Source organism: Hylobates moloch, unplaced genomic scaffold, assembly GCF_009828535.3.
Source record: "Hylobates moloch isolate HMO894 unplaced genomic scaffold, HMol_V3 SCAFFOLD_6, whole genome shotgun sequence".
Classification (NCBI taxonomy): domain Eukaryota; kingdom Metazoa; phylum Chordata; class Mammalia; order Primates; family Hylobatidae; genus Hylobates; species Hylobates moloch.
The window spans coordinates 134,560,418-134,573,448 of NW_026652281.1; the positions used below are offsets into that span (position 1 = coordinate 134,560,418).

At 46.1% G+C, this 13,031-nt stretch overlaps 1 protein-coding gene across 3 annotated transcripts in view; it reads right to left on the minus strand.

Annotated features, from left to right (window-relative positions):
- ADAM19 (ADAM metallopeptidase domain 19) overlaps window positions 1-13,031 on the minus strand; it is a 99,239-nt gene that overhangs the window by 51,416 nt on the left and 34,792 nt on the right. For all 3 annotated transcript variants that reach the window (XM_032158493.2, XM_032158492.2, XM_032158491.2), the window contains exons 4-5: window positions 9,662-9,740; window positions 2,516-2,592 (exon numbers count right to left, since the gene is read on the minus strand). In XM_032158493.2, coding sequence (XP_032014384.1) covers window positions 2,516-2,592; window positions 9,662-9,740 — 156 coding nt within the window. The remainder of the gene's footprint in view (window positions 1-2,515; window positions 2,593-9,661; window positions 9,741-13,031) is intronic.

Genomic DNA, 13,031 nt, shown 5'->3' on the forward strand with positions numbered 1-13,031 from the left:
GACAGCTCACCCGGTATCCCCCTCCCTTTCAGTACTGCTGCTGGCATGATTTACAAGATGCCAAGCCAAGTTCCCACTGCTCCAGACTGAGGGGATGGGGGAAGAGGCAGACAGAAGCAGGTCACACCTGCATGTTCTTTTTCCTCCTTCTTGGGACAAACTTTGTTTACTTGCAGACTGCAGGTGGCGGTGGCTGGGCTTGTAAATACCACTGTGAGGCCAGTTAGCTTGGCTCAATCAGGTTACTTAAGCAGAGGGGATTTGGGGCCACTCTGTTATTGCTTCCCATCCAAAGCCCATTTCCTGCCTGATTTCCTCCAGCCAACTCACCATGCAGCATTCAAACAAAGTCACGGCCCAATTTATAAACAGACACTTGGGACCTGCAGTGTGAGAAACCTTCCATTTGTATAGGAGCCTGCATAAGTCTTAGCATGGTTTCACTGATGTAAGATGAGGAAAAACCCTTATGTTTAAAAGTACCATAATCACAGCAATAATCTCTACCATGCCTAATAATGATGTTCACTTTATTGACAAGGAAACTGAGGGCTCCAAAATTACAATGCTGGTTTTCCCTCCACCTGTGTAGGGCAATGGCATTAGGAAGACACCCAATTTCTATTTGTGAATGAAAAATGCAATCATTGAATGAATGAATCAATCAGTCAAGAGAGGAAGAACATACAGTAGAGCCACCTCCTATCAGCTCACGAGAGCCAATCAAAGGCATATCTTCCCAATTCTGCCTTCAATAACATCACATCGGTAGCTTGAAATTGATCATGGTGGGATGATCTTTGCCAGCATATTGGCAGATGCTACAAATCAGGGCTTTTTCCTTTTTGTCATAGAGCCAGTTTACATTGGGCTGAAGTGTCTCTCACTGAGCCTGTGTATTCTGGGAAACTGTAGCTCACTGTCTATCACTGCACAGAGGCACCACATAGTACAGACAATCAAAACCCAGGCAATTAGTACATGCAACGAGATACCAGGTTTTTTAGATCATCATCCTTCTTCAAAAAAAAAAAAAAAAAAAAAGGAGGGGGAGATTGAAAGTGGTCTACATAAATAAGACTTATTACGTCAGCATACATGTGTAGATCCTACCGCATGCAAGGCATTAGGGCAGACTGGTGGAGAGAAATAGATATTCGAGATATACTCCATATTCTCAAGGAACACACATTCTCAGGTACAGACTGTAATGTGCACACAAATCACTTGGGAATCTTGGTAAAATGCAGATTAAAATCCAGTAGGTCTGTGAGGAACCTGAGATGCTGCATTTTGAACAAGCTCCCAGGTAAAGTTGATGCTGCCCATCCATGGACCACACCTAGAGAAGCAAAGGCCTAGGAGGTCACTGCATGCTGACAGTGTGCCACTGCAAGTTCCTAAGTAACATAGCTATTCACAAGCTGAATCCTCACAACAGCAGGCATATATTCTTTTTATCCACATTTTACAAATGAGACCATTGAGACCCAAGGTCACCCAGCTGGTAAACTGCTACCAGCTCAAAGCCAGGTAGTCTCACTCAGAGGAGGAAGGGTCACTCTCAAAAGCCCATTCTGGTTAGAACTTTTCAGTTGATTTTCTGTCTTGAAAATTATCCTTGCCTCTCCTTTCTCTTCCTACTCTCTGTTCATTAACCGTCCATTTCCTATTTCACCACCTCCAAATACATCTCCCAGAGAAGAACTGAGGAGGTGTGGAACCAAATGCCCAAACTCATTCATCCCGAGTGTATTAACCATGTGTCTTCTTTTTTATCTCCTGTTTCTTTGACATCTGGGTCTTACTGACTGTAGAGGGACTGCCCCTTCCAGGGTTAGCCAATTCCTGGAGATGGTCAACAATTTCCCAGCTACCTTGCCTTTCAAATGCAAGCCAACCAATCCAGAGTCCATACCCTAGCCATCTATTTTATGGGGCTGTCACCCTCTGGGCCACTATCCCCCTTCCCTAATCACCCCAGAACCAGGTATAGGACAACTAAGGACAGAGAGCCCATAAACCCCAGAGCCTGCTGAAATGATGCAAACTAGCCAATCGTAAACCTGCTTACTCTGCCTCGCCCATTCCTTTCTGCAGAAACCACAAGAAGGGCTTCTGCTGACATTTCTCCAGGCTCCCTCTGCCCGCTGACCAACCCCAGCGCCTCCCCGTGCTGCCCCCAATGGCAAAGCTGGGCCCCTCCTTTTTCTGTGAGTATGACCATCTTTTCAGTGGCAGTCATCTCCTGATTTTTTGGCCTTACCATACCTAAATAATAACAAAACCTATATTTCAAAACATCAAGTTCATCAGGAAAGTTAAATCCCAATGTATTTGTGGATCACCTAGGCTTTCCCTTGCCCTTCCTCCCAGGCTCAGCCCCTCTCTGGGCCGGCTTGCACACATTCTCAATGGACTCCTTCCCAAGGTCCTTGCCTTAGCCTTGTCTGTCTTGAAACTTCCACTCCTGGGGAGAGTGCCAGGTGCCACCTGCAGCCTCAGGGTCTCTTACCTAATTCCCCGGCAGGTGCTGAGCGTGACGCTGGACAGTTCTGTCTCCCTCACCGTGCCGTGGTAAAAGCAGTGATCCTAGCAAGGAGAAAGGAGATGGTCAGGCTAAAGAACACTGATAAGCATGGCAATGTTAATGTCTCAGGACAGTGATGGGTGACTCATGGCTTATTATATACCTACCCAACCTTATAACATCTTACAACCTGCAAAGAGCTTTCCAAGCCACCATTTCATCTGATTCCCATAATAATCCTAGGAGACGGGGCAGGGCAGATGTCTTTATCTCCATGAAGCAGATGAAAAGCTGAGGCTCAAAAGAGCAAAGAGATTTGCCCAAGGTCTCCCTGCTGATTGGGAAATCCAGAATTTTCCTAGTTCAGGGCTCTTTCAGGAATCAGTGTTTTCTGTGGCCAAAAGCACACCATGGAAAGAGCCTGCCTCCCCACCAATGTTATCTTTGCAACCCCCTGCAATGAGTTGAATAGAATCCCCCTAAAATTCATGTCCACCTCACAATGTGATTTTATTTGGAAATAGGGTCTTGCAGAGATAATTTAATTAAGGTGATGTCATGCTGAGCTAGGCGTGGTGGCTCACACCTGTAATCCCAGCACTTTGGGAGGCCAAGGCAGATGGATCACTTGAGGTCAGGCGTTCCACACCACCCTGGCCAACATGGTGAAACCCCGTCTCTACTAAAAACACAAAAATCAGCCGGGCATGGTGGTACACACCTATAATCCCAGCTACTCAGGAGGCTGAGGCAGGAGAATTGCTTGAGCCCAGGAGGTGGAGGCTGCAGTGAGCCGAGATCGCACCATTGCACTCCAGCCTGCACGACAGAGTGAGATTCTGTCTCAAGGAAAAGGAAAAAAAAAAAAAAGATGGTGTCATGCTGAATTAGAGAAGGTCCTAAATTCAATGATTTGTGTCCTTCTAAGAAAAGGGAAGGACACACAGACACATACACAGAAAGAGAAGAAGGCCATTTGAAGATGGAGGCAGAGACTGGAGTGATGAAGTTGCAAGCCAAGGAACACCAAGGATGGCCAGAAGCCAACAGAAGCTAGAAGAGCCTGGAAGGATTCTCTCCAGAGGCTTGGAGGAAGTATGGCCCTGACAACATCTTGAGTTTGGACTTCTAGACTCCAGGACAGTGAGAAAGTAAAACTCTACTGTTTTAAACCTTTAAGTTTATGGTGTTTGTTACAGTAGCCCTAGGAAACGAACACTCCTTACCCTTCCACAGCTCAAAATGCTCTTGCACACGAATCCCTCCACACCTGCATCATACTTGATTTGGCACCTGTGCCCATGAGATCTGCTGCTGCTCTCCAGCCACTGTGTCTCATGGCTGTCAGAATTCCTCCATCACTACAAAGAGCTGTGAGCACCACTATGTACCAGGCCTGGGGCCAGGCCCTGGAGACACCATAGCCAGCAAACAGAGCCATGGCTTCAGCCTTCGTGGCGCTTATGGTCTTGTGAGAGGCAGTCATTAATGAGAAATCTAAACAGATATAATTATAAACCAAAAGAAGGGGCTTGAAATAAACATTTCAGGTGCTGGCCGAGTGTTTTATAAGTCAGGTAACCATATAATGTAGGAAGCAAATATGCAGTTGAGCATGCTAAAGTGCTAAACCAGACAGATGGGGATGAAATCAGGACTGTGTCCAACAAATCGAGGGGTAACAACAAGAGACACATTCCTAGAGGCTTCCTCCCAAATAAGTCAAGAGAGATGCACTTGTCAGAACAGAGAGAAGGTAAAACCCACAGGGTAGAGTCAAGTTCTGGAAAGATCTCAAAAGGGATGGATGCAAACCACATGGTTGCAGACACGGAAGCTTTCTCTTTTCCCCCATCTCTAGGACCATGCTGCTTGCAGTTGCTTCTTTGTCCCCACCAGACAAGGATGTGACCCAATAATCAGCTACCCCGTGTGTCTGTATTCTCTGGCTCCACCTCCCTCCCAGCTCTAAGCCTGAGTATAGACGAATAATTAAATTCAAACATTTTGGCATAGCCAGGCATATTTAAATCCAAGCATATGCAGTTCCACAACCTCTCTCTGACCTTCAGTGTCTTTAGCCTCTATACTCCAGAGTGGTGGTGAGAATATCGTATATAAAGAAGCTAGTACAGTACCTGGCCCAGAGTGGCAGGCAATAAACATCAGCAACCAAATAATCATGAAATTCTCCTTTATCAAAGAATATGGCCTCAAGGCACCTGCAAGCCCGCCAAGAGGCTGAATCCAAAGCCCTAGCTGTGCCAATGCTCCATCCTATCCAGCCAGCCATGCAGCCAGATCAAAGGATACAGGCCAAGCTGACACTCAACACGGCCTCGTTCTCCAGACCACAGGTGCCCTTTCATCTGCATGTGATCCATCAGCCAGCGATGTGGCTCCTCTGCCCATTCAAGCTCATACAGTCAGGAGGAGGGACAGAGCCAACCCCTGTCTTTGCATCAAACTCTTCTGGACTTTAAACAAGTCAGATGCTACCCATGAGAGGAGCACAAAGGAAAGCCACTGTGCTGTGATTATGAAAGAAGGTGTGGCAGGCAAAACCCTCCTCCTGGTCAGGATTCCAACTGCTTTCAAATGCCAGCCTGTCATGTGGTTTCTCAACCTATCCCTGGGATCTGGGATTTGGAGGCCCCTCATGAAGCACTCAAGTCCTGAACCTGGTCCTTAGAACTCAGCAGGGGAGCCACAAACCCCGTAGCACAGGATTATTCATGGGGAGAAGAGGGGCCGGGCCTGTGTGGAGTAAATGGGACTCAGAGAAGTTGGAATGACAGAGAATCAAGGAGTTCAGAAACGTTTATCAGCTACAGTTTGAAAACGCTGGTTAACAGAAAGAACTGAGGCCAGGCGCGGTGGCTCACGCCCGTAATCCCAGCCCTTTGGGTGGTCAACATGGGCGAATCAGGAGGTCAAGAGATCTAGACCATCCTGGCCAACATGTTGAAACCCCGTCTTTACTAAAAATACAAAAAATTAGCTGGGCATGGTGGTGCACGCCTGTCATCCCAGCTACTCAGGAGGCTGAGGCAGGAGAACTGCTTGAACCCAGGAGGCAGAGATTGCAGTGAGCCAAGATGGCACCACTGCACTCCAGCCTGGTGACCGAGTGAGACTCTGTCTCCAAAAAGAGAAAAAAGAAAGAACTGAAACCCGGGGATGGCTGTGAAGAATCCCTGCACCTCTTCCTATCTTTGAATGGATGCTAATAGTGTTCACAGCCCTAGTTCTCTCGAAAATAGAGCACCTGGCTTCTGTAGCATGCTTTATAATTTACAGAGCTTTCACATACACTATCTCTTGTGACGATGACACCTACAACTTACTATTATTAACAGTAAGAGGTCAGGTGGGGTGGCTCACACCTGTAACCCCAGCACTTTGGGAGGCTGAGGCAGGCAAATCACTTGAGGCCAGGAGTTTGAGACCAGCTTGGCCAACATGGTGAAACCCCATTTCTACTAAAAATACAAAAATTAGTCAGGCGTGATGGCGGGCACTTGTAATCCCAGATACTCAGAAGACTGAGGCATGAGAACTGCTTGAATCCGGGAGGCAGAGGTTGCACTGAGTCAAGATCACGCCACTGCACTCCAGCGTGGGCAACAGAGTGAGACTCTGTCTCAAAACAAACAAACAAACAAAACAATAAGAGCTAACGTCTAACCAGGCATGGCAGCTCATGCCTGTAATACCAATGCTTCGGGAGGCCAAGGCGAGAGGATCACTTGAAGCCAGAAGTTTGAGGCTGCAGTGAGCTATGATCATGTCACTGCACTCCAGCCTAGGGGACAGAGCAAGGCCCTATGTCTAAAATAAAAGAACTAACATCTACCCAGCTCTTACTGCTTGATGAACAACTTACACAGATTTTTCCTTTTGATTCAGACCACAATCTTATGAGGCAGATATTATTATTGCCATGTTTTAAAGAGGGAAATTGAAAGAAAGGTGTTAAGTCATTCACAAGGTGACACAGCAAAGTGGATACTGGAACCCCAGCAGCCTGGCCCCAAGCTCCATCCTCTGCCTCTCCTAGCAGTAGCAAAGGAGGAACTCGGCTTGTCAGAGCTCTTTTATCCCCACCTTCTCTAGCAACAAAGGAGACAAGTTCTAGCCTAAGCCTTGCCACTTACTGGTTACATGAACTTGGGCAAGTTACTTTTCCCCTTCTCCTCTCAATTTCCTCATCTGTAAAATGTGGGGTTGGAAGAGATGTGTATGAATTCCCATAAAAATCAGTGATTCATCTTACTCTTCCACAGCCCTGCGAGTCAGATGTCAGCCTATCCAATTTACAAATGAGAAAACTCAACACTAGTGTGGTCAAGGGGGTTGTTTAAGGTCATATAACTAGTTAGAGCCAAGATAACAACCCTGGCTTCAGATTGCAAACCCCGTCATCCTTTCTATTGGAACACATTCACAGACCCATTCCCCCAACTGCCTGACCTAGATGCAGGCTGTCGCCTAAAGGCCTGGCTGATGAGTCTTGATAAGGTTCCCAGAACTCTAGCTACCCCAGGCCAACTTTGGTAGTAGAGTGCAGTCTCCAACTTTCGGGTCAAGGGCAGCTGAGTGGTTTATTCCATTCCCATTTTTCATTGAGCTCTCAGCTCCCAAATGAGAAGTCTGACTGAGAACCCCATGGGCCTGGGTGGGAGCTTTGCAAGAGTCTAGCAGCAGGGGATGTAAGCAAACAATGAGTTGTCCGTCCCAAGGATCAGCTAGGATGTGCTTCAGTCAACAAGACCTTCTAGAAGGAGGGGATTCTGGGAGAGGGGGAGTTCTCTTCCAATCCTCTCTTTCTGAAAGGCCCTTACAACATCTCTGCCTAATGCACAAGCTGAGAGCACAAAGAACAAGTCAAGGATCAGTCATGAAGTCATTGCATTCCTCAGCTTCTCAGCCTGATGGGGCCACCCCAAGGGGGCTTTCATAGCAGGAAGCATGAGCTCATGGCAAATTTGTGGACTGAGACCCATTCTTGAGCTGTGGGTACAGAAGTGGCAGGATCCAAACTCAGAGGAGAGTGTTTGAAGGAGGCTGTCATGGCTAACGGCTTTCTAGGCACGCTTGTTCCCCCATCCCACCCCTGCCCCTGGAGGCAGAGAACAGAGGTCTCAAGAAGAGAAGAAAAGTTTTGACCAAGGGGCATTGAAGAATATGAAGTCACAGCTGGACAGCCTCCCTGGGGATGAGAAGACACAGTCCAACTTTGCTGCAGGCACTGGCCACACTACCAACTCCTTCCCCATCCAGGAAAGTCTTGGTGAAGACGGCAGCACTGGTCTTCACATTCAGCCACATAACACGGCCCCTGAGCTACCCAGTTACTATGCTCCGGGTCTCTTGGATCTATCAAAAACTGTGGCCAGGCACGGTGGCTCAGGCCTGTAATCTCAGCGCTTTGGGAGGCTGAGGCGGGCGGATCACCTGAGATCAGAAGTTGGAGACCAGCTTAGCCAACATAGTGAAACCCCGTCTCTACTAAAAATACAAAATTAGCCGGGCGTAGTGGATCATGCCTATAATCCCAGCACTTTGGGAGGCCAAGGTGGGCCGATCACCTGAGGTCAGGAGTTCGAGAATAGCTTGGCCAACATGGTGAAACCCTGTCTCTACTAAAAATACAAAAATTAGCCAAGTGTGGCGGTGCATGCCTGTAATCCCAGCTACTGGGAAGGCTGAGACAGGAGAATCGCTTGAACCCAAGAGGCGGAGGTTGCAGTGAGCCAAGATCGTGCCACTGCACTCCAGCCTGGGTTACAGAGTGAAACTCTGTCTCACACACACACACACACACACACACACACACACACACACACACACACACAAATTACCTGTCCTGTGTCCCTTTCCCCATCCAGGGGTAATCTGGTGAACTAATCTGAGCTGTTAATGACTGATAGTGGCCAGTGTTATCTTGCTGGACACTTGCACTCCAGCAGGGATATTTTAAAGAATGGGCCTGGTAGAATACTCAGGTTCCATGAGAAGCTGCTGGAGGAGTACTGATGCAGGGGGACCTCTCTTGCTGTTCTCCACACCACAACTCCCAGTCTGTGTGCCTCAGTAGTCCATTATGTCCTGCCCCAAAGGCAAAGGCCACTGCTGCTCCTGCCACTGTGCGTCTTCCCTTCTTCACCCCCATTTCACCAGCCCAGACTTTGAGAATGCTCATTGGAATCCAGGGTTTCTCAACTTGGGCACTATGGATATTTGGAGCTGGATAATTCTGTTGTGGGGGAGTGGTGGGTCTGTTCTATGCATTATAGAATGTAGATGCCAGTAGATCCTCCCTGCCAGTCACGGCAATAAAAATTGCCTGCAAACATTGCCAGGTGTCCCCTGGGGTCGGGGGAACGCCATTGGTTCTCCTGGTTGAGAATCAACGTTCTGAGCCTACAAATTCCAATAGGCATCCCTGTAAGAAGAGCTAGCCACCATGAAATGTGTATCATTCACTACCTTAAATGTCTACCAGTGGAGTGTGGCAAAGCAAACTGACATGTAACCATCTGAAAGACCATTTTCTAAATGAAAGATCTTTGACATTGTATAAACATCCCTACTCAAAAACAACTTTGAGGGAAAAAATGTCCAATATGGATATAGAAGCAAAATAAGAAAATATTCATAACTTAAAAATCACATTAAAATCGCAGACTACAAAATGTATATGCACAGTGATTACAACTCTGTAAATGTTATACATCCCTTTAAAAAGGACTGATCAAACATCTAATTGCATGAGACAACAAGATTATGAGTAAGTCATTCCTTTTACTAAAACTTTTGTTAATATGTGAGTACTTAACATAAAGCAAAGAACATGTATGTTTCACAATAATTTGCATCAATTGTAATCAGATGCAATTACCCTAAAATAGTCTATGTTTCTTTAGCCATTTTAGTCAGCAAAGGAGGAGAAGCACCTATGAAACATCAAATACATGTTTTGCTTCTCTTGTTTGCTCCCTTGGTCTTTGCTTGGGGGATACACTCCCTTCAGAGGAGGAACCAATTCCATCAGGCATCACCTGGGGTCCTAGGAGTGGGGCTGGGAGAGGACAGCTGCTGGATAGACATTTGTTGACCTGAACTCACCTCTAATTTCCGTGTGGTGGTTTGAGGGTTACCACTTGAAGTATAATGGGTTTCTGTGTAGGAAGGAGCAAAAAGTTGCCTGCAAAAAATAAAAAGAGACATTTATATCATAAGTGGATGAACTCCATCCTCCTAGTAACAACAACGAGTGATTTTAACTGAACCAGGCAGGATTATCCCAAGCATCTCCATGTAAAAGAAACTGGGCAGCCACAGGGGGCTAAGGAACAAAAAGGAAAACCAGAAGTTTGTTATTAATTTTATATTTAATGTAAATTAAATATAATTTATCATCACTATGGGAACATCACTCCAACTAGATGGAATTGACAGAACTAAAGCAATGATCTTAATATTTGTCTGGGTCCTGGGAAAACAGACATGCAAACACATGCAAAATTTCCCAGGGCCTATGAACCCTATTGTGTACCTTGGTTGATTTTTCCAGCACTGGATCTACCAATTTTTAGTATCAGCAGACCAATTTTTCTTTAAGGGAACACCTCTTCGCTGATGCATATTTTGGTGAGATTGTCAATCAAGGTGCCCTACTTGGCCCTGGCCAAGGGGTGACCCGTGTTTCAAGAGAAGCCAGTGGAGTGATACTGCCAGGTCTGAACAGATGGAAGCAATGCATCTGTTCTTCTGTTCCTGCTGCAAGGGTTCCCGAAGCTTCTGCTGCCTGCCCTTTCGGACACTTAGTGGTTCAGATTTCCTGAGACCTGGTAATTTCCAATAAATTCCTTTTTTTCTTTTCTAAACTTGGACATTTGTTTCTCTCACCACAGACCCCTTGAAGTAGAGGTTAAGAATCCCCTCACCAAAGGCCAGGCAACTTCAAGAAATGTTCTTAGAATTTTCTCTAAAAATTAAAAGAAAAATATGAGTCAAATGGATGTTTCAACTATTACTAGTTCAGCCACATTAAAGGCAGAATTGATCTACAGAAAGTCAAGGTTGGCCAGGCACGGTGGCTCACACCTGTAATCCCAGCACTTTGGGAGGCCGAGGTGGGCAGATCACCTGAGGTCAGGAGTTCAAGACCAGCCTGGCTAACAGGGTGAAACCCCATCTCTACTAAAAATACAAAAATTAGCTGGGCATGGTGGAGGGTGCCTGTAATCCCAGCTACTCGGGAGGCTGAGGCAGGAGAATCGGTTGAGCCTGGGAGGCAGAGGTTGCAGTGAGCCAAGATCGCGCCATTGCACTCCAGCCTAGGTGACAAGAGCGAAACTCCATCTCAAAAAAGAGAAAAAAAAAAAAAAGGAAAAAGAAAAGTCAAGGTCAAGGGGCAAGAAAAGTTTCTAAAGGAAGGCACCATTAGAAACTGGAATCTGAAAAAAAGAGGATGATGTGGCTCTATATGTACTAATATGGGAAGGTGTCTAAAATGGAGTTAGACAGGAATAGTAAAGCTCTGAAGAGTATGTATTTTAAAAGTCCATTTCATTAAAAATCAAATACTACACACTCTAAAGCAGGTATCAAAAACAACTAGAGGTCAGGTGTGGTGGCTCATGCCTGTAATCCCAGCACGTTGAGAGGCTGAGGTGGGCGGATTGCCTGAGGTCAGGAGTTCAAGACTAGCCTGGTCAACATGGTGAAATCCCGTCTCTACTAAAAATACAAAAATTAGCCGGGTGTGGTAGCAGGTGCCTAGCTGGGAGGCTGAGGCAGGAGAACTGCTTGAACCTGGGGGTGAGCCAAGATCACGTCATTGCACTCCAGCCTAGGTGACAAGAGCGAGACTCTGTCTCAAAAAAAAAAAAAAAAAGAGAGAGAGAAACAAATGCCCTTTGTTGATGGTGATTATCTCAGGGGTTGCAGAAGATGTTCACAATATAAGCTGCATATTTCTGAAGTTGGTTGACTTTTAAATTAACTGTCAGAGAGGTGTTTTGAAAACTGAAATTTTAATTTAAAACTGCTCTTAAAAAGAAGAAAATGTAGGCGGAGGCCAGCACAGAAAGCCAAAGGAATCTGCAGGGATAACCCAGGTTTTGAAAGAGGTGACATTTCCCAGCAAGAGAAGGTCATCGTAGAGGGTCTCTAGAAATCCTCTAGAGTCACATCCAGCTCTTAAGTTCTGGGATCGCTCAGATTTCCCTCCATCCCCAGTGTGTGGTCAGAAGGCAAATGCCACAAGAATTGTCTCCTGTACTATGTCAAGGCCTTCAACTTCTCGCCTTGGACAAGAAGAAAAGAAGTCCAACAGGAAAATGTAAAAATAAAGCAAAGCACAAACCCCAGCTTTGTGAAGAGAAATTCTCATTCACACGAAAACTTTGGGTCAGTGGCTAACTTGCCAGAATCTGTCTCGCAGTCCTTTCTCTTTCTCCTTAGCATCTAACTAGCCCAAGACTTGAGGAAGGAGTCACCCATTTGCCTGAGGGAGAAAAACTGTAAGCCTCATGAGGGCAGAGGCCAAGCAGTTTTGCTCACTGGTTTATGTCAGTGCTTAACATTTGTTCAATGAGAAAACCACTTAACTAGTTACTGAATGAACGGATGGATGAGTAGTTCAGAGTGCTAGGAGCTTAGAGCATGGTCTGGACGCTGGAAAACTGAAGTTTTGATTCCAGCTCTGACATTCACTGCCTCTATGGCCATGAACAAGTAAATGTATGTCTCTGAACCTTTGTTTCCTCTTATACAAAAAAGAGGATGATATACTCATTTGATAGGGCTGTGATGAAGGGCTGTGATGAAGATCAAACGACATAATAAATGTAGCAGGCTTAATGCCATGCCTGGCACAAAGTGGAGCTCAGTAAAAGTTAGTGATAATCATTATTGCTTTCAACAGGGATTATGACAGAAGAACCCAGAAAGTTTCTCTAACTTTCCCCAGCCATGAACTCTCCAGTACACCACTTAAGAGAGGTGGTAAAACGCAATGTGCTCATTCCTGCAGCCCATTTCCTGGGTCTGCTTTCACAGACTGTGCCATGTACAGCTGGTGAGGAGTTCAGAGTTTAATGGTTCATTCCAGGTGCCAGTGGGAAAGTGTGAATTTTCCCACAGAAAATGCACTCCTGGTAAAAACATTCTCAGCCTCTTCTGAGACTTAGCAAGGGGGGAAAAATCATTCATCCAGTGACATTACCCCGTCATCACAGGACTCTCCGGCCCTCAACACTGAAAGGAATCCTAGAAATCATGTAGTCAAACCCCAATTACACTGTGAGCTCCCCAAAAAGAGGGACCTTGTGTCTTTGAAGGCTTCTTCCCGGCCCCCAGCACCTAGCAGGCAGGCAGTACATGTGCATTCTGTGAATGAGTGAATAAACTCGCAAACGAATGAATGAACCTTTTATCTCGTGTAGGAATCTGCCAAATGACCATTCACCACTGGACACCTCCAGGGAGA